At 46.4% G+C, this 26,083-nt stretch overlaps 1 protein-coding gene across 3 annotated transcripts in view; it reads right to left on the reverse strand.

The window, feature by feature from the left end:
• The window catches only part of RAP1GAP2 (RAP1 GTPase activating protein 2), a 166,706-nt gene that overhangs the window by 100,707 nt on the left and 39,916 nt on the right, over positions 1-26,083 (reverse strand). The window contains exon 1 of one of the 3 annotated variants that reach the window (XM_035138760.3): positions 15,745-15,935. The exons of 1 other annotated variant lie outside the window; for it this stretch is intronic. In XM_035138760.3, coding sequence (XP_034994651.1) covers positions 15,745-15,851 — 107 coding nt within the window. In that variant the 5' untranslated portion in view covers positions 15,852-15,935. Of the gene's footprint in view, positions 1-15,278; positions 15,449-15,744; positions 15,936-26,083 lie in introns of those variants that run through there. One more of the 3 variants, XM_035138757.3, reaches the window with a different exon arrangement.

The following is a 26,083-nucleotide window of genomic DNA, read 5'->3' on the forward strand; positions in this document are numbered from 1 at the left end:
CCGCTCACCTAATAACCTCATTACATTTCGCAACCGAGCAGCCATGGCAGGAGTGCAGAGAGGTCCGTGCATCGATTGGGAAGAGTCAGCCTGAGCTTTGGCAGCAGGAATAGTTACTCAGCCTGGTACTCTGGCAGCCCCATCCTGCGCAGGTGACCCCAGAAGTAATTTGAGCTGATTTCAGTGCAAGTAAGCGGGAGACACATCATGCTCCTTCTGGAGTAGCTTGTCCACCTTTGGTCCCCACCCTTCACTCAACTCTCAGCATGCTGTTATCATGCAACAGGGGCACAGGCCAGGAAATGGCTTCAACTGGCAGGCTTAACCAGGTGAGGATAGCTGACGGGTCTCAAACCCTTGGTGAGTTACGGACTTCCCCTGCGGGCGGAGACAGGCTCCAGGAGATTGAGTGGATGAGACCAATAGTGGGTCCAATGTCCAGAGGAGGGCAACCAAAATGGTCAAAGGCCTGGAAACGATGCCTTATGAGGAACGGCTTAGAGAGCTGGGCATGTTTAGCCTGGAGAAGAGAAGGTTAAGGGGTGATATGATAGCCATGTTCAAATATATTAAACGATGCTGTAAGGGTGACTCCCTACAGGGAGCCAGCCCCCATCATCCTGACGTCCACCTCACCAAGCACAGGGAGCAGCAGTAGGTCTGAAGCAGCCAGGGGGAAAGGGAAAGACTCGGAGGGAGAGAGAAACCAGCATGCGGAACAATGGGAAAGCTCGGGGGGGCGGAGAGATGCAGGCAAGGACTCAGGGATGCTAGAGAGCCGTGCCACCGCCCTGACAGGGAGGAAACTGAGAGGGCATCGCTCCTTCCGGCGCACGAGTTAAGGAGAGTACGACAACGCAGGTCAAGGGGGAGGCGTTTTGGGGTGCCCCGACTACTTTGCTGCCGTAAGAACAGACGTACGCCATTGCCGGATTCTGATTCAGAATGAGAGGTCATGTTTTAAGCTGTCTCTGCACTGTAAATGCTTTGCACAATAAAAGTCTTTAAAGACAAACTGGACTCAAGTGGAGTTACTCTAGAGTAGCCACGACGACCCTCTGACAGACGCCATATAGAGGAGGGAGAAAGGTTGTTTCCTGCTGCTCCGGAGAAGCAGACACGGAGCAATGGATTCAAACTACAAGAAAGAAGATTCCACCTAAACATTAGGAAGAACTTCCTGACAGTAAGAGCTGTTCGTCAGTGGAACTTGCTGCCCAAGGAGTGTGGTGGAGTCTCCTTCTTTGGAGGTCTTTAAGCAGAGGCTTGACAGGCATATGTCAAAAGAATGCTTTGATGGTGTTTCCTGCTTGGCAGGGGGTTGGACTGGATGGCCCTTGTGGTCTCTTCCAACTCTATGATTCTAGGAGTAAACCCTATACAAATCCAGAGTGGAGTCCCTAACATAGTTGGATGGCACCTTGCACACCTCCTTCCGGCAACCCCTGCAGCCAAGCTAGTGCCAAATGTATTGCTCCACTTTCCTTTGGACCACATCAATGAGGCTGAGAGGGGTGTCTCGTCGTCTGGGCAGCCCAGGACCTTCATACACACTGCATAGCTTTGCACCCCATGTAGCTCTCTTCAGTGCTGCTATTGCAGTGGTTTGAATTCACCCTTGGAGGCGCACTCCATTGTCTCTCAAGACAAACAAATGCCAACAACTTGTAGTTTGCCACCTTGGGCTCCTTTGGGAGGAGAGGTGGGCTATCAATTTACTAAATAAATAATATGCAGCCCAAACCAAATTTATCACCCCGTAGGAGTGCTAAGATGTAAAAAGGTAGAGAGTTGTCGTTGTTTTTAATGTCCAAACATCTTCCCAAAAAGCAAAATGAGGGCAGGCCAGAGGTAGGGATTCAGCAAATGCAATGACTGTAAATCAACTGATAAAGAAGGATTTGTTGTAACATCTGTTGTTTGCAGAAGTTCATCTCAGGCCAGGAGCTGAGCCTCAGCAGTACCAATATTTGGGCACCTGCTAAAGATTTGGCCATGCAAAATGCAGGAAGCAATATCAGTCACTGCAGATGCAGTCCAGAAGTCCAAAGATCTCTGCCTGTCACTCATTCATCCTTGCATACTCAGCAACCAAAGCAATCCATTAATCCCCCATAGTCCTTCAGCACTCTGAAACCTCATTTTTCAGGGAATTGTCTACAGGCCCTGCATCCTAATGCAAGCATTGCTGACGCAGCTTTCGTTTTCACACTCCTTGCCAGATAATCAGAGCATCTGTACAGGAGAGGCTTGGCCAGACCCACACCTGGAGTCCTATGTCCAGTTCTGGGCACCGTAACTTAAGGAAGATATTGACAAGCTGGAACGTGTTTGGAGGAAGGCGACCAAGATGATCAAGGATCTGGAAACCAAGCCTTATGAGGAACAGTTGAGGGAGTTGGGTATGTTTAGCCTGGAGAAGAGAAGACTGAGAGGTGATATGATAGCCATCTTTTGACATCTAAAGGGTTGTCACATGGAAGATGAAGCAAGCTTGTTTTTTTCCTGCTCTGGAGGGTAGGACCCAGACCAATGGCTTTAAGTTACAAGAAAGGAGATTCTGACTAAGCATCAGGAAAAACCATGACAGTAAGAGCTGTTCGACAGTGAAACACACTCCCATGAGAGTTGGTGGATTCTCCTTCCTTGGAGGTTTTTAAGCAAAGGTTGGATGGCCATCTGTTATGTACGATGTAGTTGAGTTCCTGCATTGCAGGGGGTTGGACTAGATGATCCTCTGGGTGCCTTCCAACTCTACAACTCTATGATTTTATGACAGGCATACAGCCTCTCTAGGTGTCCTTCACGAGCACAAATAATTATGCATGTACAATAAAATTCTTTGTGCTCATGGTGATATCTGGACAGTTATACACAATTCCACTTTCAATACCATTTGCACCTGCAAAGGCTTTGGAGCAGCCAGACAGATTATTTTCCAGTTGGTGCGTGTCCCATAATTTCCTGCGGAAATCACGTACTTTTTCATCATACATGGGGTTGTTTTGTCCCACTTTTGCCGTGCTATAGTGCCAGAGTGCTCTCGCGGAACAGCTAATACAGCAGAATGGTGTGCGGATGCCCCAGGATGAATCCACTCCTAATGCACCATTATTGTGTCAATGACATGTTGCAAAATAGACACATCAAAAAAGAGGAAAGAAAGAACCCAGCCAGTCTGAATAAGCCACCACTCCTTCTTCTGATAGAGACATAAATGGTGTTTGCCAACAGGATTGGTATCAAAACAAGACTAGCCTACTGATAAGCAAGAGGGGAATATCAGCATGAGTAGAGGAATCTCGAAGTTTACAAAAATAAAGACTTTTAAAGAAATGCTAACGAACATTGGGCATGCATAGTAAGTAGCCACATGACATTCAGTGTAAGCTGGGAAAGCAAAACAGAAAAGCAGGAGGCGAAGGGAAGAGTGGAATAGTTTCCTTGCTTCTTTCGGCTTATATCAGCTGCCACCAGCCGAATGCCTTCCGCCTATTTTGGACTATAAGTCCCATGAGTTGTGACCCATCAACTGATGGGAGTTGTAGGTTGTTGTTGTTTTAAAAAGTATTTGCTTAGTATATAACAAAACAATATAAAACGGAAATGGAAAATTTACTCCCTGCCTAAGAGATGAAGTCTGCATTTCCAGATCTGAAGTCCACCCAAGTCCAAATCATATATCCAGATTCCAGAGGTCCACAAAGGATAACACACACAAAATCACCAAATGAACCAAAAATGCCAATTACCAGACCTTCTTTTACCGATTCATCAAAAAGGCTCCTTCCGTATATTTCCAACACCTAGTTACAATAAGTCCTGCTGTGAATAAGAGATACCCAATCAGCAGTTTAAAGCACACAGCTGCATTTTCCATACAGAAAATATTTAATGAAGCCAATTCCAGACACTTAACCACCCTTTGTCCAGCAACTATGCAAAGCTGTAGTTGTAGATGGCTGGAGGTCAGCCTGTTGGCAAAGGATGACATCTAGGATTCTGAAAGAGGGCTCCAGAAATTGGCTCAGGCCAGGCACAGGAGCATTCCCCGCTGGGAACAAAGATGCACTGCAACATTTTTGTTGTCCTGAGCCATTAACAAATCTAAAGCATGGTGATATTGGGGGAAGAGAGCTTTTGGTCTGACAACTATTTCAAGCTATATTGCCATGTGTCAAAAGCAGGTCAGTTTGTTTTGTTTTGTTTTGTTTTGTTTTGTTTTGTTTTGTTGTGGTGCTAGTGGGAGAGATAATTCTCCCTCCCACAATGGGTAAGATTCTTCATGTTAGTTTTCCGTGGTCATTGAAATTACAGAGCATAGGGTTAAAATAAAATAAAAGGTTATTTTGGTCATGGCAGCCCGTAGGGTGAGAATCTTCTTGCAGCTCACTTGGATTCAGAAACAAGTTCCCATTTCTAAAAATACCAAGTTCTCTTGCTAAGCATTTTCCTTCCTGCCTCGTGGAAATGGGAAGTACTGTAAGAATCAGCTAAAAGACCAAAAAGGATTATATATTTTTTTAAAAAAAAAAAAAACCTGGCTCGATGCTTTCTCAAAATAAATTATGCATTTTTGAATTAACAGCTATGCCTCTGTCTATAGACAGTAGCCTTCCCTCCGAGACTCAATTCACAACTTCGGAAAAGGGAGGTGTAGACCTGCAAGAACCAAGGTGACATTTCACAGAAAATGGGTTGAGCTTTAATTACTTTCCTCCAAATGAAGGATAAATATTGCTCAACGCAACCCAGGGAGCTTGACACAGGAACATTGCGGTTTCCGCTAGGAACGTGCCTTTTGCGTGGTCATGCAGTGTTGATAGGGAGGGAGGGAGGGGATTTGCAGTCAGAGAAGTTTGAAATATGAAACACACACACACACACACACACACACACACACACACTCCAATTCAAAAAGCCTTGCCTTGTTCCAAGCTGGGCATGGACACACACACACACACCACAAATTTGGGTCTAGCTTGGAATAGGATCCATTCTCACTGCTGGCTGCCCCATCACTGCCTGCCAGTACCTCTGCCTCTTTCTCAACCGAGAAAACATTACCCTTGAGGAGGAAGAAATCAGGCCAGTTTGGGCGGATCTGGGCTATGTACAGATCAGGTTGAGGCAGCCTTCACTGTGGTGCTTGTGGGTGTAGAAAGACATTGTTATTTTAAAAATGGAACCCTGGAGCAACACAAATTGTAGCTCTGTAAAGGGGGAAAGCCTCCCCCCCCCCAACAACTGCCAGCACCCTTAACTAACTACAGCTCCCAGGATTTTTGGAGGGAGCTATGACTATTTAAAGTGGTATAACACAGGCAGGATGCGGGTGGCGCTGTGGTCTAAACCACAGAGCCTAGGGCTTGCTGATCAGAAGGTAGGTGGTTTGAATCCCCACGACAGGGTGAGCTCCCGTTGTTTGGTCCCAGCTCCTGCACACCCAACGGTTCAAAAGCACATCAAGTGCAAGTAGATAAATAGGTACCGCTCCAGCAGGAAGGTAAACGGCGTTTCCATGCACTGCTCTGGTTCGCCAGAAGCGGCTTTGTCATGCTGGCCACATGACCCAGAAGCTGTCTGCGGACAAACGCCGGCTCCCTCGGCACTACAGAGAGAGATGAGCACCGCAACCCCAGAGTTGTCTGCGACTGGACCTAATGGTCAGGGGTCCCTTTACCTTTAACACTGCTTTAACAGGCCCATGCAGATGGACATAAGACATAAGATTTTGTGAGCTCCTCCATTAGATCCATGGACCCCTTGCCAAGTAATCAACAATGCATTTGCAGACAGCCAGAGCTTCGTGTCTATGCCACTACGAGACAGATCCACGTTCAACAACGCCCTGTTCAGAGAACCACTGTGCTCATGGTTACTTCAACAGGCAAAGTCTCTCCCTTGTTCCTGCAGAGTGTCACTGGATATTCACTCAGGATCAACAGTGACATCCTGGGTTGTTATTCAAATTAAGAAGCCTCATTGTGATTGATCGTTCTGGGAAAGAGCTCAGTGGGGGAGAGCTTCATCCTGGCTCGGGAGGAAAAGGAAAGCTCGCAGCAATCCATTTGCAGCATTAGATTTTGCTGGGCTGCTAATAAGGCGGCGGTGTTGACCTCCTGGAAGTCAGCATCTGTTGCCGACCTTGCTTGGCTCGCTCCCTCGCATGGGGTGACGGTCAATTGCAGGTGGAGAACAAAGCCCCAAACGCAAAGATGTCACTTGCAACAGCAAGACTCAGGGGCGTAGGAAGATAGGGGCGGTGGGGGCGGGCCGCCCTGAGTGGCGCGATCCCAGGGGCACCATCACGGCTGTTTGCCCCGCCCCCAAAACGCGCACCCTGCCCCCAAAACGCACGCCATGTCCCTGGGGGCAGCACACCTGCTCTCCGCCCCCAGTGGCAGAGCATGAAGCTCCGCCGCTGGCAAGACTACAAGACAGATTTTTAAAAGGTGCTTTTTCACACAGCGCCCAGTTAAAGTATGGAACTCACTCCCACAGGGGGCATTGAGGACCGCTGACCTGGATCGCTTTAAAAGAAGACTAGGAAAATTGAGGGAGGACAAAGCTATTGATGGCTACTAACCATGATGGCTATGTTCTACACTGTCAAAGGTAGTATACCTCTGAATGCCAGTTGCTGAGAATTGCAGGTGGGCAGAATGCTGTTCTCCTGTCTGCAGGCTTCCCACATGCATCTGGTTGGCCACTGTAAGACCAGAAGGCTGGACATACTGATCTTTGGCTTCAGCCAACAGGTTCTTCACATGTTCTTACATCCTCCAGCCCTTGGTAGAGGAGATGCTAGTTGTGCAAAAGCTGCAAAGTTACGCATTTTTTTTTTGCTTATGGTTGAAGGGGACGTTTTCTCCAGACTCAGAACCCCAGGAGGTCTAGTGCTGAGCTGGAAGGAAGCCTGGGAGAAAATTTTGTTTCAGTTCACATTTGAAGGTGGACTTACTTCATGCTTTGCAAAACGATACTGAAAGCGAAACACAGCTGCCCTTTGAAATCCATACCGCTCAGAATTTTGCAGGTTGGCTTCCAGTCCAGTAATGCACAAAAAAATGTGTATACCTGGGCAACGGTTCCATTGCAATGCATATATTTGTGAGAATAACACACACTAACACGTTATTTTAGGAGCAATCAGTTTGCAAAATAAAAATAAAAATGTGTGCATTGGGAGAAATTTGCACTAAACTGCTGATGAATTTTCATAATAACTTTTTGCAAAAAAATAAAAATTAAAAAATCAGAGTGATGTGGAAATATGGAGAACAGAACTTGAGAGAGAAATTCAGCAAAACCAAAAGTGGCCTATCCCTAGTTGCAAGTATCCACTCTGGGGTCATTTAGGGGGAGAAGGGTGAAATATGAATTAGGTCAGGGGTCAGAAAACCTTTTCAGCACGGGGCCGGTCCACTGTCCCTCAGACCTTGTGGGGGGCCGGATTATATTTTGGAAAAAAATATGAACAAATTCCTATGCCCCACAAATAACCCAGAGATGCATTTTAAATAAAAGGACACATTCTGCTCATGTAAAAACATGCTGATTCCTGGATCATCCGGGGGCCGGATTTAGAAGGCAATTGGGCCGCATCCGGCCCCTGGGCCTTAGTTTGGGGACCCCTGAATTAGATTTAAAAAATTAAGAATCCTCCCAGAGTACATAGAACAAGGTTGGGGAACCTATGTTCCTCTAGGTATGTTTTTAGACTACAACTCACATCAACCATCCTTGACCATGCTGGCTGTGGCTGACAGGAGTTCAAATCTAATAACATCTGTATGGCCACAGGTTCCCCATCCTCGACTCAAGCTATTGGTTGGCTTTAAACTGTTGCCGAAGCCATGTGTTGCCCTGTATCCAGCCTGGCCTTGCCACCAACCCCAACAGTGAGCTGTCCACGGTCCTGACCACCTGCAACCCAGGACGTGCCCCTTGCCTTTGCTTGGCCATTGCAGGTTGCAGCCTGGTACAGAACATGACCGCTGTGGCCTCTTTCCTTATGTGGCCACTGCTGCCTCCCTCGCCAGGCCAGCAGTTGCCACTTTGTGAGAACTGCAGACAGGTGGGCCAAGACAGCTATGAAAGACACAACAGCAGCTGCTCCCAGGCCAGCCACAGAGGTGGGCATGGAAGGAAAGTGCCCCAGGGTGGCAACCATCCAACAGAAGTTGTTGTTGTTGTTGTTGTTGTTGTTGTTGTTTAGTCGTTTAGTCATGTCCGACTCTTCGTAACCCCATGGACCATAGCACGCCAGGCACTCCTGTCTTCCACTGCCCCCCGCAGTTTGGTCAGACTCATGTTCGTAGCTTCGAGAACACTGTCCAACCATCTCGGGTTGAAGTTGTTATCTGTGGCCAAATATTTTGCTCTGTACCAACACAAAAACCACTTGTGCCACAGCAGCTTTCCAAGATTCATATCTACAGGTAACTACAAACTGTTACCAAGAAACTCAATAAAAAAATTCCTTCAGTAGCACCTTAAAGACCAACTAAGTTTATATTTTGGTATGAGCTTTCTGAAGAAGTGTGCATGCACACGAAAGCTCATACCAAAATATAAACTTAGTTGGTCTTTAAGGTGCTACTGAAGGAATTTTTTTTATTTTGCTTCGACTCAGACCAACACGGCTACCTACCTGTAACAAGAAACTCAGTTCAGCTGGAACTCTGCATAAACCCACCTTGAATAATGTGTTCACTGGATTTGCTCTGAACCTCCAAGTAAAATGAGGCCTCCAAGCCTCTCTATTTGGCCCTCAGGACTCTCCTCAGTCCAAAGCCCCTCACCAGGGCATATTCCTCACCTACTTTGAGTCCTCTTTGATTTTTTTTTTAAAAAAATAATTTTTATTGACTTTATACAATCAGACAAAAACAAAAAACCCGAGAAAAATACAAACACTATAAAAATATGCATAAAAAGAAAAAAGAAAACATACCACAAAAAAAGAAAAAATGCACAATAACAATACCTATAATCATTTTAACTGTCTTCTAACTCTTCAGACCATTGTTTCAGGGACTTCCCCAAGTCCCCCCCTAACTGATTTCCTTTTCAAATCTTCTTTAGCAGTTTCCTAATCATTCTTTTAAACATTTTCCAAAACTATCTCCATATCTTTACATCAAAACAGCTATATTAAATTCATCTATACTTTCTTTCTAACATCTACTTTCATCCCTAATGCCTAATAAGAATTTTTTTCCCTCATAGAAATTCAAATTTTTATACACCACAATGTTTCCCTAAATAAACTTTAAACTTCTTCCAATCTTCTTCCACCGTCTCCTCTGTCTGGTCTCAGAGTCTCCCCGTCAGTTCAGCGAGTTCCATAAAGTCCATCATCTTCATCTGCCATTCTTCTATAGTTGGTAGTTCTTGTTTCTTCCAGTATTTTGCCATTAATATTCTTGCTGCTGTCGTAGCATACATAAAGAAAGTAACATCCTCTTGGGAAATTTCTTCGCTACTTTGAGTCCTCTTTGAGTGGCTTCGCCTGGCTGGAATGAGTGCTTGAACTCTGCTAATGTCTCTCGCTTGTGTGGATGGAGGCTGTGTGAATGCATGTAGAAACCAGCCTACTATACAAAGATCAACACTTCCATCCATTGCTCCACCTACTTTTGTATCCAGCACTGCCCACCACTGGCATAGGCATCCTGCCGAAGGTGGCCCTGAAGGGAACGCATCCCATCTCTGTTCTGAGCAATGATCATGGTGCTATTGCAAGGAATCAGAGAAAGCTGCAGTTGTTTAAGCCAAGCATTGCCCAACGGAGGGCAACCCTAAGGGTTCCACAGCCAGTGTTCCTTTCCAGAGTAGCTGTGCTACTCAGTATCTCCCCTGCTATAGCAGCATTGACATGAGTGCACACCTAATTAGTCTCCGGAATCTTTTTCAATATCCAGTGGAAGCGTCCATCCCTATGCCTTTAAGCAGATAGTAATTAATTTTCAGGAAATTACAATGGCACATCCTCCAGCAAGCATCTCCCCCTGGTAATCGAATGAAATCTAAATTTACATTTCCTAGGAAACATCTCCACCTTTCCCCACAAAGGACACGTCACCTGCCTGCAAGTTCTGGTTGACCGGGGACCCCTCATGGCATCCATGCCATGCTCCAGCAGGAAAATGGTATTGTGATGCTCGCTGACAGCTCATTACCTGTGCCCTTTGTTGGTCAATGTCCTTTCTGCCCAGCCCTGTCCTGAACGATATCACCCTTTGTGAGTGAACAGCAGTCAGGAATCTTTCTTCCTTTAATTAGACACGTCTCTGTCTCCACTTTGTTCATTCCTTTGAGTAATGCGCTTGCTGAACTGCTCCCCGCCACTCTGTTCCAAGCCTGTTCCGACCCCAGAGATGCCTGCAGGAGTCAGACCTCTTCTTCAGCTTAGCTAGATCCTTAACCTTGCCTCCTCTCCCTGCCTTCCTGTTTCTGAGCTGTGTATATTATCTTCTACAGACTAGACAGGAACTGGGCAGAGGAGGAATGATGGAGGCTGCCTCCCCATCCTGACACTTCCAGGGTGGAGGAAGAGGAAGACAGTATAGATTTACAACAGGGGTTTGAGGGAGGTCACAGCTCAGAGACAGATGAGGGGGAAAGCTGGGAAATCGTGGGAGAGCCAGAACAGCTAGCTGGCACGTTGTCATTAGAAAGCATTCCATACCCTCCATCTCCCAGAACCCGGCGAGCCTTAAAAGTAGGAGAGCAAAGAGTTCAAAGACAGAGGGCATGTAGCAGCACCCGTAGAGGAGACGATGAGAATGACGAATGAGGAAGTGGGAGAGATGGGGGTGGGTGGAGATTTGATAACACCATTATTGAAGATGCTGGGTTCTATAGCCTCTCTCTGTAAAGATTGAAATTAAAAAGGACCGTAAGAAACTTTTACTTGTCTTTATGCTTTCCTGGGCAACCAGCTGGGAGCCGCTGACGGCATCCTGACAGGACCCTTGAAGGAAGCACAACCGAGGGTTACCCTAAAAGGAGGCCTTGGGGTGTTGCCAACTAAGTTTTGCTCACCCAAGAGTAGGCGCACCCAAGTTAGTAATGTCCATTACTTTCAATGGGTCTCCTCTGAGCAAGACATAGTTGAATACAACCCAGTTCTGATGATGATAATAATAATGGATGGTATTAAATGCTAGCCTTACACCCATTGATGTTAATGGGCATGACTTAGGTTCACTAACTTCAACAGGTTTCGTCCAAGTAAGGTTTAGCTGAATACAGCCAATGATGATGATAATGAAGATAGGCCATAACCAACAAAGCTTTACTCAGAGTAGATCCATTGGATGATAAACCCAAGTAAGTCATGCCCATTATTTTCAACTAGCATCTCATACAACTTTTTTTCTATTTCTGAAACTACATTAGGAGGGTTTCAAGGAACCCAGGGTTGTGAGCAGATTTAGCTCAAGGTCAGCCGATGAAGGCGACCCCACCTTCAGCTACCACATCACCACTTGAGCCTGGAGAACTTTCTTCAGAAGTTCATAGATAACAAGAGACCAGAGTCTTCTTTTCAGACACCTGGGCAGTTTTCCCCATCAAAGAATTTGTGCCTGGCCTTTGCCAGTTATCCCAGACCCAGAAGTCACAGGGAAACTCAGGAATCCCCTCCTCTTTATTCCCCCTTATTTGGAATGGGCAATTACCGGTATTAGAATCTTCCTCCTCCTTCCTGCCTCTAACTTTCTCACTTTCCCTAAACTCTCTACCTCTGATCTCAAACCCATCATTTACATCAGCAAGCGTTTCCTCTTGGTGTGTTAAGGTCTCTGCTGCATTTTGCCTGCTTCCCCAGTACCCACCTTTAATCCACATAACACGTAATCCTCTCTCTCTCTCTCTCTCTCTCTCTCTCTCTCTCTCTCTCTCTCTCTCTCTCTGCAACAGGAGCTGTGTGAGCTTAGGACCCAAGCGATGTGGGTGTTGAGCAGCCTATGTAACGTGCAAGAACTATAACCACCTTGCTGTTTTATATTTCTCCACAAGTGCTTCAAGTTGCAAAGCCACTTCTACTTACAGACACCCACACGGTGGCCATTGTGACGAGTAGGTCAGAAGGCAGGGAGGTCAACAGTAGGTGGCGCCAGAGCCAGCAACAGGCAGAGCCAAGCAATGCTAGTGTTGTCCCCATCCTCCTCCCCTTCCCTGCTGAGTTCTACAAGAGCAACTGAGGAGGAAGCTGACAGGCAAGAATGATTAAGGCAAGAATGGACACCCTGGCTGAGGATAGACTGAGGCTGGTGGGGTAGGCAGATTCATTGGCTCTCCCTCCATCTACTGTTTGGACTCCAACTATTGCCTTTTACCTTACCAGACACAATAAGCACAAAGTGCTGCCGCAGATGCACTTAGTCCTCTGCAGCTAATGCATTTTAGTGGGAAGTGATTTCAGGAACAATCTTCTCTAGGGTTTCTCGGCCTCAATTGCACCCATTTTTTTAAAGCCAAATATGTGTTGGCTGATTGTACATTGGTCAAATACTGGTGTCAAAAGCTGCAGAATCCCAGTGGGCGGACTGTAAAAGAAAATGGGGGAAAGACAGACAGAGAGAACTTTTCTTCCTCTCCGTTTAGAAATGGTCATCCAATTCTGTTAGGTGTCCCTAAGTTCCAGGCAAACAAAAGTAAGCCCTTCTTCACGCAAGAGACATAATTAACTTACGGCATTAATTGTCACAAGATGCGCTGCTGAACACTAGCTTACATGGCTTTTGAAAAGGATTAGGCAAGCACATGGGGGATAACCCTATTGATGCCTATTAGTTCAGATAACTCGAGGGAGGGAATTTCTAAGACATTCCCTGGTGGTGACTGAGTGGGGATTTGAACCTAGGTCTCCCTGTTCCTAGTTGAACACTCCAACCACTGTTGAACCTAACTGAACCACTCTAACCAGCTCTCTCTTGGGGAGCACAACACAATGGTGTTCCATAGTTTTCCAGTCTGAAGCTCAGTTCAGCTCTTCACTTTTCCGCATCTGTTTGTGAATTATTTTTTTAAAAAATTCTTGTGAAAATTCATCAGCATTTTAGTGTGAAGTTATCCTAATATACATGCTTGTATGCATGTTTTCCTAATATGCACATTTTTGTATGTTATTTTCACCAGCATAAGGATTTTCCTGGATCCTTTACCCATGCATATGCATTTTTATACATAGTACTTGTATATGCATTTTTACATCGTATATGCATTTTTGTACGTAGTACTGCAAAATTCAGAGGAGTGTGAATTTCAAAGGCTGGCTGTGTCTTGATCCTTGTATTGTTTCAGAAATGTGCAGAATATGGCAGGCTCATGTTTACATGCAAACTGAATCACATTTCCCTCCAGCCCTGATGGGAAATAACTATCTTGGGCATCATTCAATGTTCTAACTTTCACAGAAACTAAAGCGTGGCAGCAACTACTGAGCTACAGATTGTCTAACAAGATAAAGGACTAAGTCATCATGATTGGTTATTTTTTCCCATTCCTAAATTGATCCCTTTAACTGATAATTAATCCTGCTCTTAAGGGAGGGCATATACTTTGGGAAGAGGAGAACATAAGCCATTTCTAACAAACTAATCAACCAAACTGTATCCTTAGGACAACTTCCAATAGAAGAGGAAACTTTGTGCAAACCTTTGCAGGATGGGCCAAGAAGCCCAGTAAGGACTAGGGAGGGAAGGAATTCAACTCAATTTTTATTTAAAAGTGGGCCTAATTAGCATTTCCAAAACAATCTGGAAACTGAAGCACAGCTACCTTTTGAAATTCATACTTCTATGAATTTTGCAGCGTAGATCTCCAGCCAAATAACTTGGACAAAAATACATTCATTACGATACATGGTGCATGAACCAAAGCAAAAAAACATTCAAAAATGCATGATATTAAAGGAAAATCCTTTGCAAATATGGGGGGGGGGACCTCATCCAGAGATGTCTATATTTAAGGAAAATTGCAGCAACAAAATACGCTGGTGAATTTTGGTGAGGGCATTTCAAAACAGGTTTGCAAACCGATGTGGAAAATGTGGGGGATAGAACAAAATTGGAAAAATAAGTAGCTAACAAGAATCAAAATGGAGAGATTCACCCATCTCTAGCAATCTTACACCTACCTAATTGAGAGTGACTCCTGATGCACTGAGGACTTAACTTGGCAGTAAAGTGGAGAGTATCACTTGTAACAAACTTTACTTTGACTTTTGAAGGGAAGATCTGACTTGATCAGAGGGCATCATAACCACTGTGCCAACCCTAATGGTGCCAGAGGGATATTTGTATTCTTAAGGCGATCTGTTTGCTTTGTCGGGGCATCGCACTGAAACAACATCAACACCCACTTCCTTCCACAAAGGCTTTGACACAACACCTTAATCTGCATCCCTTTCCTGTAACCAAGCGAAGGATGCATTAACTAAAATAAATGCATATTCCTTTAACATTTTGACGGCCGATTCCATTTCCATCTCCTGCCCCCTCCCCTGCCTTGCTTTCCTCATATCAAATTTCAAATTGTAAGCTTCTTGGGGCAGAGGCCTACCCTCTTGCACTTTGCAAAATGTTGTGCACAGTGGTGGTGCTATACGAAGAATAGGCAACATCAACGAGGAGTCTCCATGCTTTGATTTTAACCTTGCTTTGTTAAATTCCCACTCAAATCCCACTCAATTACTTGCCTCTTTGGCTGGAATCCTGCCAAGGAGATAATTGTTTTAATGTACTTTATAATGGTCCAAGTCCAGCCTTTCAGTCTCTCCCCAACCCCAACAGAAACAGCTAACCACAGCAGCAACAAAAAAAACCCACGACAACAATTCCCATCTATTCACACACATTGTATTGCGTACATCCAGACAGTCTTCTTTGTCAGAGAGAAAAGTTAAAAAGAGATAAACCACGGCTGAAGAATCAAAGTGCGTGAAATCAAGTCAAACATTGTTAAGTCCCCAAAATAGAGGGTGGGGGAGGAGGAAATCAAACAAAAACACCCATCGCCATGGGGAGGAATAAGAAGTGATTGCTACATCCTGAATTGTCCCTGGTCGACTGTTGATCTCCAACAGGGGAACACAACAAGGTTGACAAACTCACATTTCCTCATCTTTTGAACACAGGGCATTGCCCGTGGTTTGGTGAGCGCAGCTGCAACATCATAGCAGCTTCTGTTCTGCCCCACACACCCCCAGGTTGGGGGGAGGGGTTTCCCCTCCAATCACTCTTGCAAATCAAAATCAATCCTACCACCGCAACGGTCCTAGCTTTTGAGTTTTGCAGGCAAGGAGATGAGCCTCAGACATGACGCCTCCAGCTCTTCATCAGCACGGCGCCCCACAGACATCTTGCCAAACTCCATCTCAAGTTGGGCATTCCAACTCTCGGCAGCAGAACTCCTCTCCTGCCCCCACAGTGTCTCCCTCTAGTACATCTTTTGTCACCACCGGGTCTTCTGCTCCCGTCCGGAGCGGCGCGCACCTCTGATCAGCAGACACAAATGTTCATCATAGCCATCAAGCTGACACATCCCAACAATGGCCACACAAAGCGAGCGCTCAGCGGCTTGGCAGAGCCCTTGATGGAACGCTGCTGTTCCCATGCCAAGGCTTGCTTCTGCTTCTTGCACTTCTCACCCCCACCCACCCACCACCCCTCCCTGTGTTCAAAGAGACGGAAACACAACATACAAAGAGATAGCACATAGAGGAATTACCTTTTCTCTTTATTTTGCTTTCGGGACTTGTGTAACAACCCTATGAGGACAACAGCTGCTCGGATTCCTGCTCGTTTAGCGTGCATCCTACCAGGAGATTGTGACATAGTTAAAGTGACACTTCTGCAGGCAGGTGGTGCTGCCGATGTCGCCAGCCGCTGGCAGGAGACCTGCTTTTAAAAAGTGCACCCCTCCCTCCCTCCCTTTTCCGCACACAGGCTCATTCCCCCCCCTCTCCTTTTCTGCTTTTGCTGTGACTGCAGCCGGATAGGTAAGTCCGTTCCCGGAATCAGGTGACTTCTTCCCACTCGGACGACCTTCAAGTCACCTGGAGCCTGCCTGCTCTTTTTTGCTAACCAAGCCCCTCTTCTGAGCTCCGCTCGCTTGCAGGGGGGTTGCCAAACAGCCAAGCCAGAGGAGCAGAGGTGGCATTCCCAAGTCAATTAAATCGCTTTCAACTATACCCAGCTGCACATGCGGCCGCCGGCTTTCTGCCAATCTGTCACGCCTGCGCTCACAAGCCGCCAGCGTCAGCTCCCGGCTCAGCCCCGAAAGGAGAAGAGAAGTTGAGGGCTCGCTTCAGAGCATTCTTGTGGCTTTGTTATTTGTTATTTGTTTTGGTTTGGTTCTTTTGCAATGTTCACTATGGTCATTTGGAAAAAGCACTCCATCAAGGCAAGCAGGTGCAGAAGTTAAGAGGGACAGGTTCTCCTTGTCTTTGGGCTGCCAGGAGAAAAATCTACAAGCCGAAAAGACAGGACCACTTGCCACTGGGAGAGAGACGCATCTTTGCGCTTTTAACATTGCTCAGCAGAAGATTTTCTCCAAATCCATGTGCATTTTTATACATCCATATAAAAGGGGAAGAGGGTGACGCTTCTGTGATTTGATGTTGCGGAAACGAAAGCTTTCTGTGAGGTGGGTATGATTAATTGCTAGGGCGGGGTTTGTGTGTGTGTGTGTGTGGTTTTGGGATGCATTTTCCTCTACAACGAATTGTTTCCCTTGCTTAGGGAAAATGGGTTATTCAGAGGATCATGTTTCGTATTGCAGTGTAACTGCAGCAGCTGCAATGAATAAATGCTTTCCCCCCCCCCCCAACCTTTAGTGGATGTCATTTACTGATTGCTGTTAGAGATTAGAAACATTTTAAGAGTATTAAAATGAAAGGGGCTTGATTTGCAACTGTCTGGCGGCTGCACTGCAAGGGAAAAAGATCACTTCATCTGTGCATGGTGGAAGATGAATGGAAACTGCCTGGATAGCCTGAGATCAGGCACAGCAAACTTGGAAGTTGAGGGGCACCTTGTTCCAAAAAGTTTTCGCAGCGATGACCCACGCACACTGAGTTCACGAAATCTGGATGAGAGCAATGAAGATCCAGAAGGCAATGCGGCCTTGCTCTCACTCTCAGTTGACTTTGTGACATCATCAAGTAAATAAAGCTGATTGGCCACAGTGTAGCAATGTCATCACATTAGCCAAGTGAACCCACGGGGTCACCCATGTGACAATACACAGGAAGGAAAATATGAGTTCTTTTTCAAACAAGGAGGGGGCACTGAACTATCATGTGATTGGAAAAGCAGCGGTGCAAACCAAGCTAAAGAGGCCACAAACAGGGTCCTGGATCCAATCTCTGACGTCGTCAGGTAGGGGTGGAAAAGACAGCTGTCCGAAAATCAGGAGAGATTATACCATTCAGTGCCCAGGCCGGCCCATACAAGAGGCAAGGTGAGGCAACCGCCTCAGGCGGCAGGGTCCACTGGGGAAGCAGATCCAAATGTCAATCTTTCTCCCCCCCCCAACACCCTGTCTCTGATTTAGATCTTCCCTGACCCCTTCTTCCCTGGCAAGGGCGCCATTTTGTATTGGGCAAGGTCCCAAAATGTATTGGGCTTGGTCAGTGCAGAAATCGTTTAGCCAAGCTGGAGACAATGGCTTGGTAAAAGGCAGCTTCCTTTGGTGCTCTATGGTACAATCAGTGGAGGCTACTCCATTAGGGCACTGCCTTGCCAACCTCTCAAGCCAGCCCTTTATTTGCCTGCCTCCTTAATCACAGCCAGACTAAGGAGTGGCCCTGCCTATCAGCACCTTCCTCCTTAGTCCGATGCTTGCAAAACTCTGCAAGGGGGACAAAGCCATAGCTCCTTGGCTCTGCCTTTCAATGGCTCTGGCGCCACCTACTGTTGGTCTTCCTGCCTTCCACCCTGGAGGTTCCAGCAGGCACCAGCCGCTTGCTGGGTGCAATTCCTGCAAGGCACACAGCAAGAGACCCCTGATGCACTCCAACCCAAGAGCCTGTTCCTTTTTGCTGCTACAGAGAAGGGTGGGCTGCTGTACACGATGAGCTGCAGGCTACATGCAGGAATGAATGTTGCCAGGGACAGAAACTATACAGCACATCTTGCTTCCATCCCCCTCTCCCTCCGCCAAACAAAATGCTTCCCACACTTCCTGTTCGGTGCTAAAACACAGAATTGGGAACGTGGGCTGCAACCTTCTGGCCCATATTGCTTTTGAGGATCAAGGTAAAAGCACAGACATTTGAAGAACCAGAAGGAACATTTCTCCCCTGCTAATGACTGGCGAATCTATAGTGCTTATTGATCATATTGCTGGTTTGAGAGGACGACGAGTTTATAGATTTATATTGCATTGTGATGCTGCATTAATTTTTTAAAAAATCACGTGTCAGATTTTTATGGTGTGCATTTTATTATTTATTATTATTTATTGAACTTATATATTCCGGGGGTCTCAGGGCAGTATTGTGTATGTTATTATAATAATATTATTCATATTATTATTATTATTGTGATGCAATGGGGGAGAATTGATCGTTGGTATTGAGTTCATCAGGGGTAGGGAAAACCTTTTTCATCCTGAGGGCAGTATTCTGATCTAGGCAAGCTTCCAAGGGCCACTTGCCAGTATTGGGTGGGGCCAGGTGGAGCAACAAATTTTAAAGCCATTCAAGTTAGCCATCACTGCCTCATGTGGGAGTGAGTTCCGTAGTTTAACTGCCTACATTTCCGTTAGTGTTTTGGTTTGGGTATTGGATAGCTGTGTTTTGCTTCACATATTGGTTCAAGAAGTGCAGGTTAGGTGGTTTCTCACCCAAATTGAACTTCTCTCACATTCCTAGGAGGGCTTCTCAAAAGCCCTCAGCTGTGACACAATTCGACTTTCAACATTTAGTTGCCATGGAGATCAAACATGCCCGGACTCCACCAACACCCTAATCATTTTACCTGTCCACTTACCCAGACAAGCCAGTGAGACAAACATTAACCTCTGGGTTTTGAAATTTAGGTGCTCAAAGAAAGCGCCGGGGGGGGGGGGCAGCAACACACACAGAAACAAGGTGAAACTTCTCCATGATTCACACGTGTTTAAATATCTGGCTAAATGTGGCTTAAGGTCCATAAATAGTAACACCTTAGAGTTCCAGGGCCCAAAAGAAATCAGATTAGCCTCAACTAGAACCAGGGCCTTCTCAACACTGGCCCCGACCTTGTGGAATGCTCTTTCTCCTGAGACCAGGGCCCTGCGGGACCTGATTTCTTTCCGCAGGGCCTGTAAGACAGAGTTTTTCCGCCTAGCATTTGGCCTGGAGCCAACCTGATCCCCTCCCCCATTTTCCCTTTCTTTTTCCGCTTTTGTATGAGGCTGCATTTTTAGTTTTTGATTTTAATATTAATGTATTTAGTCTTGTTGTTGAGTTGTATTTTAACAAGTTGTTTTATATTTGGTGTTAGCCGCTCTGAGCCCGGCCTTGACTGGGGAGGGCGGGGTATAAATAAAATTGATGATGATGATGATGATGATGATGATGATGATGATGATGATGATGATTGACAGGCACTGAAATAAAACACCCAGTGCCATCGTCTTGCTGTGTTGGATCTGCCAGCAGCTCGGGATTCCTCAAGAGGCGATTAGGGGTGAGGGGAAAATGAGATTCAGTTCGTATGTAGAGGCAAACCTACCAAATTCACAAAAGAACACACAGACCTTAGCCTGGAAAAGAGGAGACTGAGAGGAGATATGCTAGCCACCTTCCAGTATCTCAATGGCTTTCACACGGAAGGTGGAGCAATCTTGTTTTTTTTTCCCTGCTCGGGATGGGTAGGACTTGAACCCATGGCTTCAAGTTACAAGAAAGGAGATTCTGACTAAACATCAGGAAGAACTTTCCGACAGCAAGAGCTGTTCGACAGTGGAACCAACTCCCTCAAAAGGTTGTGGACTCTGCTTCCTTGGAGGTTTTTAAGCAGAGAGGTTGGGTGGTTATCTTTCATGGATGCTTTAGCTGAGATTCCTGCATTGCAGGGGGTTGGACTAGATGACCCCTGAGGTCTCTTCCAACTCTATTGTTCTATGAACCAAAGCACAGCTATCCTTTGAAATCCTTTGAAATCTCTAAATTCTGCTCTCTAGCCAAGCAAAGCTTACATAAATGTGCCCAGGAAGAGTGCTAGTGTTCTTGGGTCCTGCTTGTGTGCTTCCTACCAAGCATCTGGCCGGCCATTGTGAGAACAGGATGCTGGATGAAATGGGCCATTGGCCAGATCCTGCAGACAGGCTCTTCTGATGTTTGCTCTCTCTCTCTGCTCTCCTCATTCATTCCTGGGCAGTTTACAGCTGTGGTCCAGGGCTACCTCATGTTAATCATTTACAAGAAACAGAGTGCGGTCTAGCAAAGTCCACAAACTGTTTTAGATAGCAAGCACAACGTTTAAAAAAAAAAAGAACAAAAATCTGGATAACAGAGAGGTACACGTCCCTGATCACTAGGATGGGGGTGTTAAAGGAGCAGACAACCAGACCTGATGGCCAATAAAAGGATGACTTTCACTGCTCGCTTCTGTTGGATACCTCCAACCAACTGTTCAAGGGCACTTCTTCTCTGTGGAAATGTGACCCTCGGAATCAATGAAGCCCAAACTGATTTGTCTGAGTAACTGTGGGATGCACCTGGCTACCTCCCGGCAGGTGTAGTTTATGGGCCCAATTTTTCAGAGGCATTCAGGGCAAAGAAGCGAAATGGCTCGTCCTTTATGAAAGGGCACCACCACCCATTTGTACCAATGCCCTTTCGATGGTGCCCTTTCCTAACTCGCGGAGAGAAACCAGAACCTGCCCTGGCCCCTGTTGGTGGACGTGTTGCTTGGCCTCTCTTTCTGCCAAAGGGTTTAAAGGCGTAGATTCCTACGGCACGCAATTCAGGTTACAGTCTGCCAGTGGTCGTGGCAAAGGTTCAGCTATGTTTGATGTGCCCCCGGGCTCTCATCTTGAAAAGCAGGGAAGACGTAGTCATCCACATGGTTGGCACACCAAGCCAAGAGACTAGGCAAGCAAACAGGCACTCCCATCCAGTAGGCTGGGTTTTCCGAGTCTGTTCTTACTGTCGCAGTCATCTCTTGCACCCTTGTTGACAAAGGTAGAGTCAACGGGGCCAGCTCATGGTCAGATCTCTCTGTAGATGGGATGGGGGCTCTTGGGGTGTGGGGACCAGCTCTGGCACCACTGAGGTGTCTGATGACCTGGCAGTCATCTCAGCCCCTCCCTAGGGTCCAAGTCAACAGCCACTACTCTGCTATGCTCCACCCCAGAGTCCCATTCTGACAGTTCCCAGAGAGCCAGTGTGGTGTAGTGGTTAAGAGCGGTGGACTCGTAATCTGGTGAACCGTGTTCGCTACCCCGCTCCTCCACATGCAGCTGCTGGGTGACCTTGGGCTAGTCACACTTCTCTGAAGTCTCTCAGCCTCACTCACCTCACAGAGTGTTTGTTGTGGGTGAGGAAGGGAAAGGTTGTTAGCCGCTTTGAGACTCCTTAGGGTAGTGATAAAGCGGGATATCAAATCCAAACTCCTCCTCTTCTTGTTCCTCCTCCCTTAGGCCAGTCCTGTCAAGACATCTCCACAGGGCTCAAGATGCAGTCATTGCCAGAGAATGTTATAAATTCCTAGAACTGCAGAATTGTAGTGTTGGAAGGGACCCTGAGGGTCATTTAATGTAACTCCCTGTGATGCATTCTTTAGGCCAGGTATGTCCAACCGGTCAGTCGCGAGCTACCGGTCGACCACAGGCTGTCCCTGGTCATTCCTGGTTGATTGTGGGTTCCTGATTGATCACCCCCTCCACCCCACACAACTTTGCCTCATCCTCTCCCCCAAAAAACTCAACAATTGTGGTCAATCCTCCCCCCCCAAAAAAGATGAACAACTCTGGTCAATTCAATGGGTAGTTGATCCTCTATCCTAACCATGGTGATAATGAAATATGGAAGGTTGTGGCACGTATTTGAGTGGAAGGTTCTTTGCTTGGGCCTCTGACAGAGAGAAAGCAGTTAAAACAGCTGATTGCCAGTTTATTTATGGTGGGAGTAGATCGCAGTCTCTTGGAAGTTGGACGTGCCTGCTCTAGGCTAATGATAGCCTATGGAGAGCCCTGTCTGATTGGACTAAAGGTCCAGCATCCTGTTTTTGCACAGTGACCAACCAGGAGACTCCATGAAGCACTGGAGCAGGGAGTGAAGGGAACAGCCCCCCCCCCTGTTATTCCCCAATAACTGGTATTCAGAAGTGGACTGCCTCCAAAAATGAAACGCCCTACTCAAAACTCTGATGGTCAAGAACATCTGAGTCCTAGAGGACCAGATCACGAGGCTCATCTAGACCACATGTTGAGGAAACTTCACCAGCCAGGGAGCCAGATCCCTATTTCCCCACCTCTGGAGGGTGACAGGTGAGTGGAGCAACTCACCTACCAATCCCCTGATGTCACCATGACACAATAACACTGCACTTTAAAGCCCTGACTGTCCAGATTTCAAAGCGCAGGACGGGGCTGTTTGGAAGCCCTTTCCCAAGCAGCCTCACACCGCTCTTTAAACCCCCAGGTTTCGAAGGTTGAAAGAGTAGCATGGACATAGCTGCCAAGTTATCCCTTTTTTACAGGGATTTTCCCTTATGCTGAATAGGCTTCCTCGTGAGAAAAGTGAAAACTTGGCAGCTATGAGCATGGAGGCTGTTTACAATTGAAAGGCGATTCTCCTTCGCAGTTTTCACTTTTCTGAATTTTTCAATAAAGTTCCCCGGCAAAGTAATGTGCTGGGGGAAATCATAAACTAGGGTGAAAAGCTCTGAATGTCTGGTTTGACCCTTAAGGCTGATTCTGGCGCTACATTAATGTCACATTTGCCAGGCACTGCATCACTCACACTTTCTGTAGCTCTGCTAAAACTGTATTTTCTACATTGCCAGTTTGTAGATCTCAGCTGAGAGAAAATCCATGACCTGAAACGAACTCCAGAGCAAAGGGATCTGGTCATAAGCTAGACCCCTCTGAGTCCACAGTTCATATGCTCTGGTTATGAGCTTTTAAACCTCTCTTTAGTTTGGGACCACAATATCAAATGCACAGCCTTTGGGCACACACACACACTACAGGTAGGACAATACTATTTAGAAATGGTAATGTTTCATCAGGCTGGAACTGAGCACCTTCCATTTGGTGCATGTTGCTGCCCCGTGTGGTGAGTTAAAAGAATAGCAGCTTGGAACATCTTCATGGCACTGAAGATGCTTTACATTGCTGCATGTTTTGTGATTTTAAATCTCTGCCGGGGCTCTCTCATCAAAGAGTACAACCAGGGAATTCTTCGTTTTATCAGTGGTACCTCGGTTTAAGTACACAATTGGTTCCGGAAGTCTGTACTTAACCTGAAGCATACTTAACGTGAAGCAAACTTTCCCATTGAAAGTAATGGAAAGTGGATGAATCCGTTCCAGACGGGTCCGCGGAGTACTTAAACTGAAAGTACTCAAACCAAAGCGTACTTAAACCGAGGTATGACTGTACCTAATTATTTTCTCCTTTAGCCAAATACAAAATATACCAACAGAACCTACCTAATTCACACTTCCTTAAACAATACCCAAATAAAAAAACAGCCATCATTCAAAACTCACACTGCTCTGAATATTGCAAGGCAGTTCTCCAGTCAAGTAATATATAAACAATGCATATAAGAGGTTAACCTGTTCATAAAAAATGCATATATTAGTGAAAGTAACATACAGAAAGCATTATACTAAGCTAAATTGCTTGCAAACGTGTGTTAAATGAAATTTGTACTAAACTGCTGGTGAATTTTCAAGATGAGTTTTCTTACTATATAAGAAAATTATAAGGATGTCATCATGCCACTTTTCACCAGATGGATCAGGCCATCTAATCAGTCTCCTGTTCTCACAGTGGTCAACCAGATGCAAAGACCATAAGCAACAGTACTCTCCCCTCCTGCGGTTTCCACCAACTGGCATCTAGTGGCATACTGCTTCTAATAGAAGAGGAAGAACATTGCCACTGTGGCTAGCAGCTATTGATAGCCTTATCCTCCATCAGTCATTCTAATCCTCTTTTAAAGCCATCTTGTTTGGTGGCCACCACTACATCTTGTGGGAGCAAATTCCATGTTGGGCCAGGAAAGATAAATTGTCCCTTCCTATATTCGAATTAAGCTCATGCTGGGGGGGATGAGAAGTCCCAGCAGCAGCCAAAAATATGCCAGGAAACTGCAAGCTCAAATTGCTGGTATGTGAACACACACTTCATTTTGTATGACCTTTAGGAAATAGAGTTCCGTTAGCTATGCAAAGGGGGAAAGTCTATTAAAATTCCTTGACATTTATTCTTCAAAGAAGGGAGCTTTGCTGCTAGATAGAGAGTATAATTTCAGAAAGGACAAAAAGGTCCTACACACACACAGTCAATTAGACACCATGGTGAATATATCATTTGGGTACTCCAACTGTGGCCTATTCGTCAAGACTCCGAGTTGCCACTTTTCTAAGAAAATGAGAAATCTAGAAATGCCAACCGGTGGCAAGGTGACAGCAAACTTTGACCCTAGTTCACGAACCTCGGTTATATCAAGAGATGGGTTCAAACACATTCACATTATTAGAAAGGGTCGTTGGCAAAAACAGAAACCGCTCTGATGGGTGCCTTCTAACTGCCAAGGCCAATTAAAATACAGGTCCCATTTGAAAATATATTTGATTAAACTGATATCACTGTAGAATTTCGGTCTGCTCTGCAAGTCTTTTGCTGCTCCATTTTCATGGCAGGCTATTTGGATGATCCATTTTGCAAACCTGTATAGCAACTGGTTCTGGAAAAGTGTCTATCTGTATACAGTGGTACCTCGGTTTAAGTACACAATTGGTTCCGGAAGTCCGTACTTAACCTGAAGCGTACTTAACCGGAAGCTAACTTTCCCATTGAAAGTAATGGAAAGTGGATTAATCCGTTCCAGACGGGTCTGCGGAGTATTTAAACTGAAAGTACTCAAACCGAGGCGTACTTAAACCGGGGTATGACTGTAGACACAGAATTCTTAGGAACTGGCTCTGTACAAATAGAATCATGATTTATGGCGGCACTATTGATATTATACATTCAGGAACAAAGTTAGGGGTGAGCACTGTTGGGCAGTTGCCAATGGCCTGAGCCTTCAGGAGGACCCACCTTGCTGCTAATCCAAAATGTCAGCTGTAGGAATCACAGAATTGTAGAATTGGAAGGGACCCTGCAGATTATCTAGTCCAGGAAAAAGCAGCTGCCTCATATGGGGATTGAACCTGCAACCTTGGGATTACCAGCACCATGCTCTATAACGAACTGAGCTACATGTTGAACATGGAAAGCTGCCTTTAACTGAGCCAGACCCTTGGTCTGCCCAGCTCAGTATTGTCTTCATCGATGGGCACTGTCTCTCCAGGGTTTCAGCCAGGGAGTCTCTCTCAGTCCTGCCTGGAGACAGGGGCGGAGGAAGGGGGTGCAGTGGGGGCGGTCCACCCTAGGTGTCACCACTGAGGGGGGTGACAAAATGCCGGGTGGCACTCACCACAGGGCCTGCAGCGCACCCGAGCCATGTGTCTTTCCTAGGAGTGGCATGGGGCTTGGGCACCCGCAGGCTCTATGCTGCCCCAAACCGTCCACCCGCTGTCTCCTCTCCCAGCTGTAGGGTGGCTGAGTGGGAGGAGGCAGGCAGACTCCTCGGAGGCCCCGTGAAGCGTCCTGCCCTGGCTCACCCTGCCCTGCAGGCGGTTGGCCCCACCCCTGGGCGCAGGGCACATGCACCGCCCCAGGAGCCCGATCGGCTTCCTCCACTGCTGCCTGGAGAGGCCACTAGGGATTGAACCTTGGACCATCTGCATACGAAGGAGGTCCTCTGAAGCTGAGCTACGGTCTCTTTTTGCAAAGGGAGTCTGGGAAATTGCTTTGGGCCTAGTCCAGGGCAGGGCCAAACTTGGCTCTCCAGCTG

Source organism: Zootoca vivipara, chromosome 14 (assembly GCF_965207765.1).
Source record: "Zootoca vivipara chromosome 14, rZooViv2.hap1.1, whole genome shotgun sequence".
Classification (NCBI taxonomy): Eukaryota; Metazoa; Chordata; class Lepidosauria; order Squamata; family Lacertidae; genus Zootoca; species Zootoca vivipara.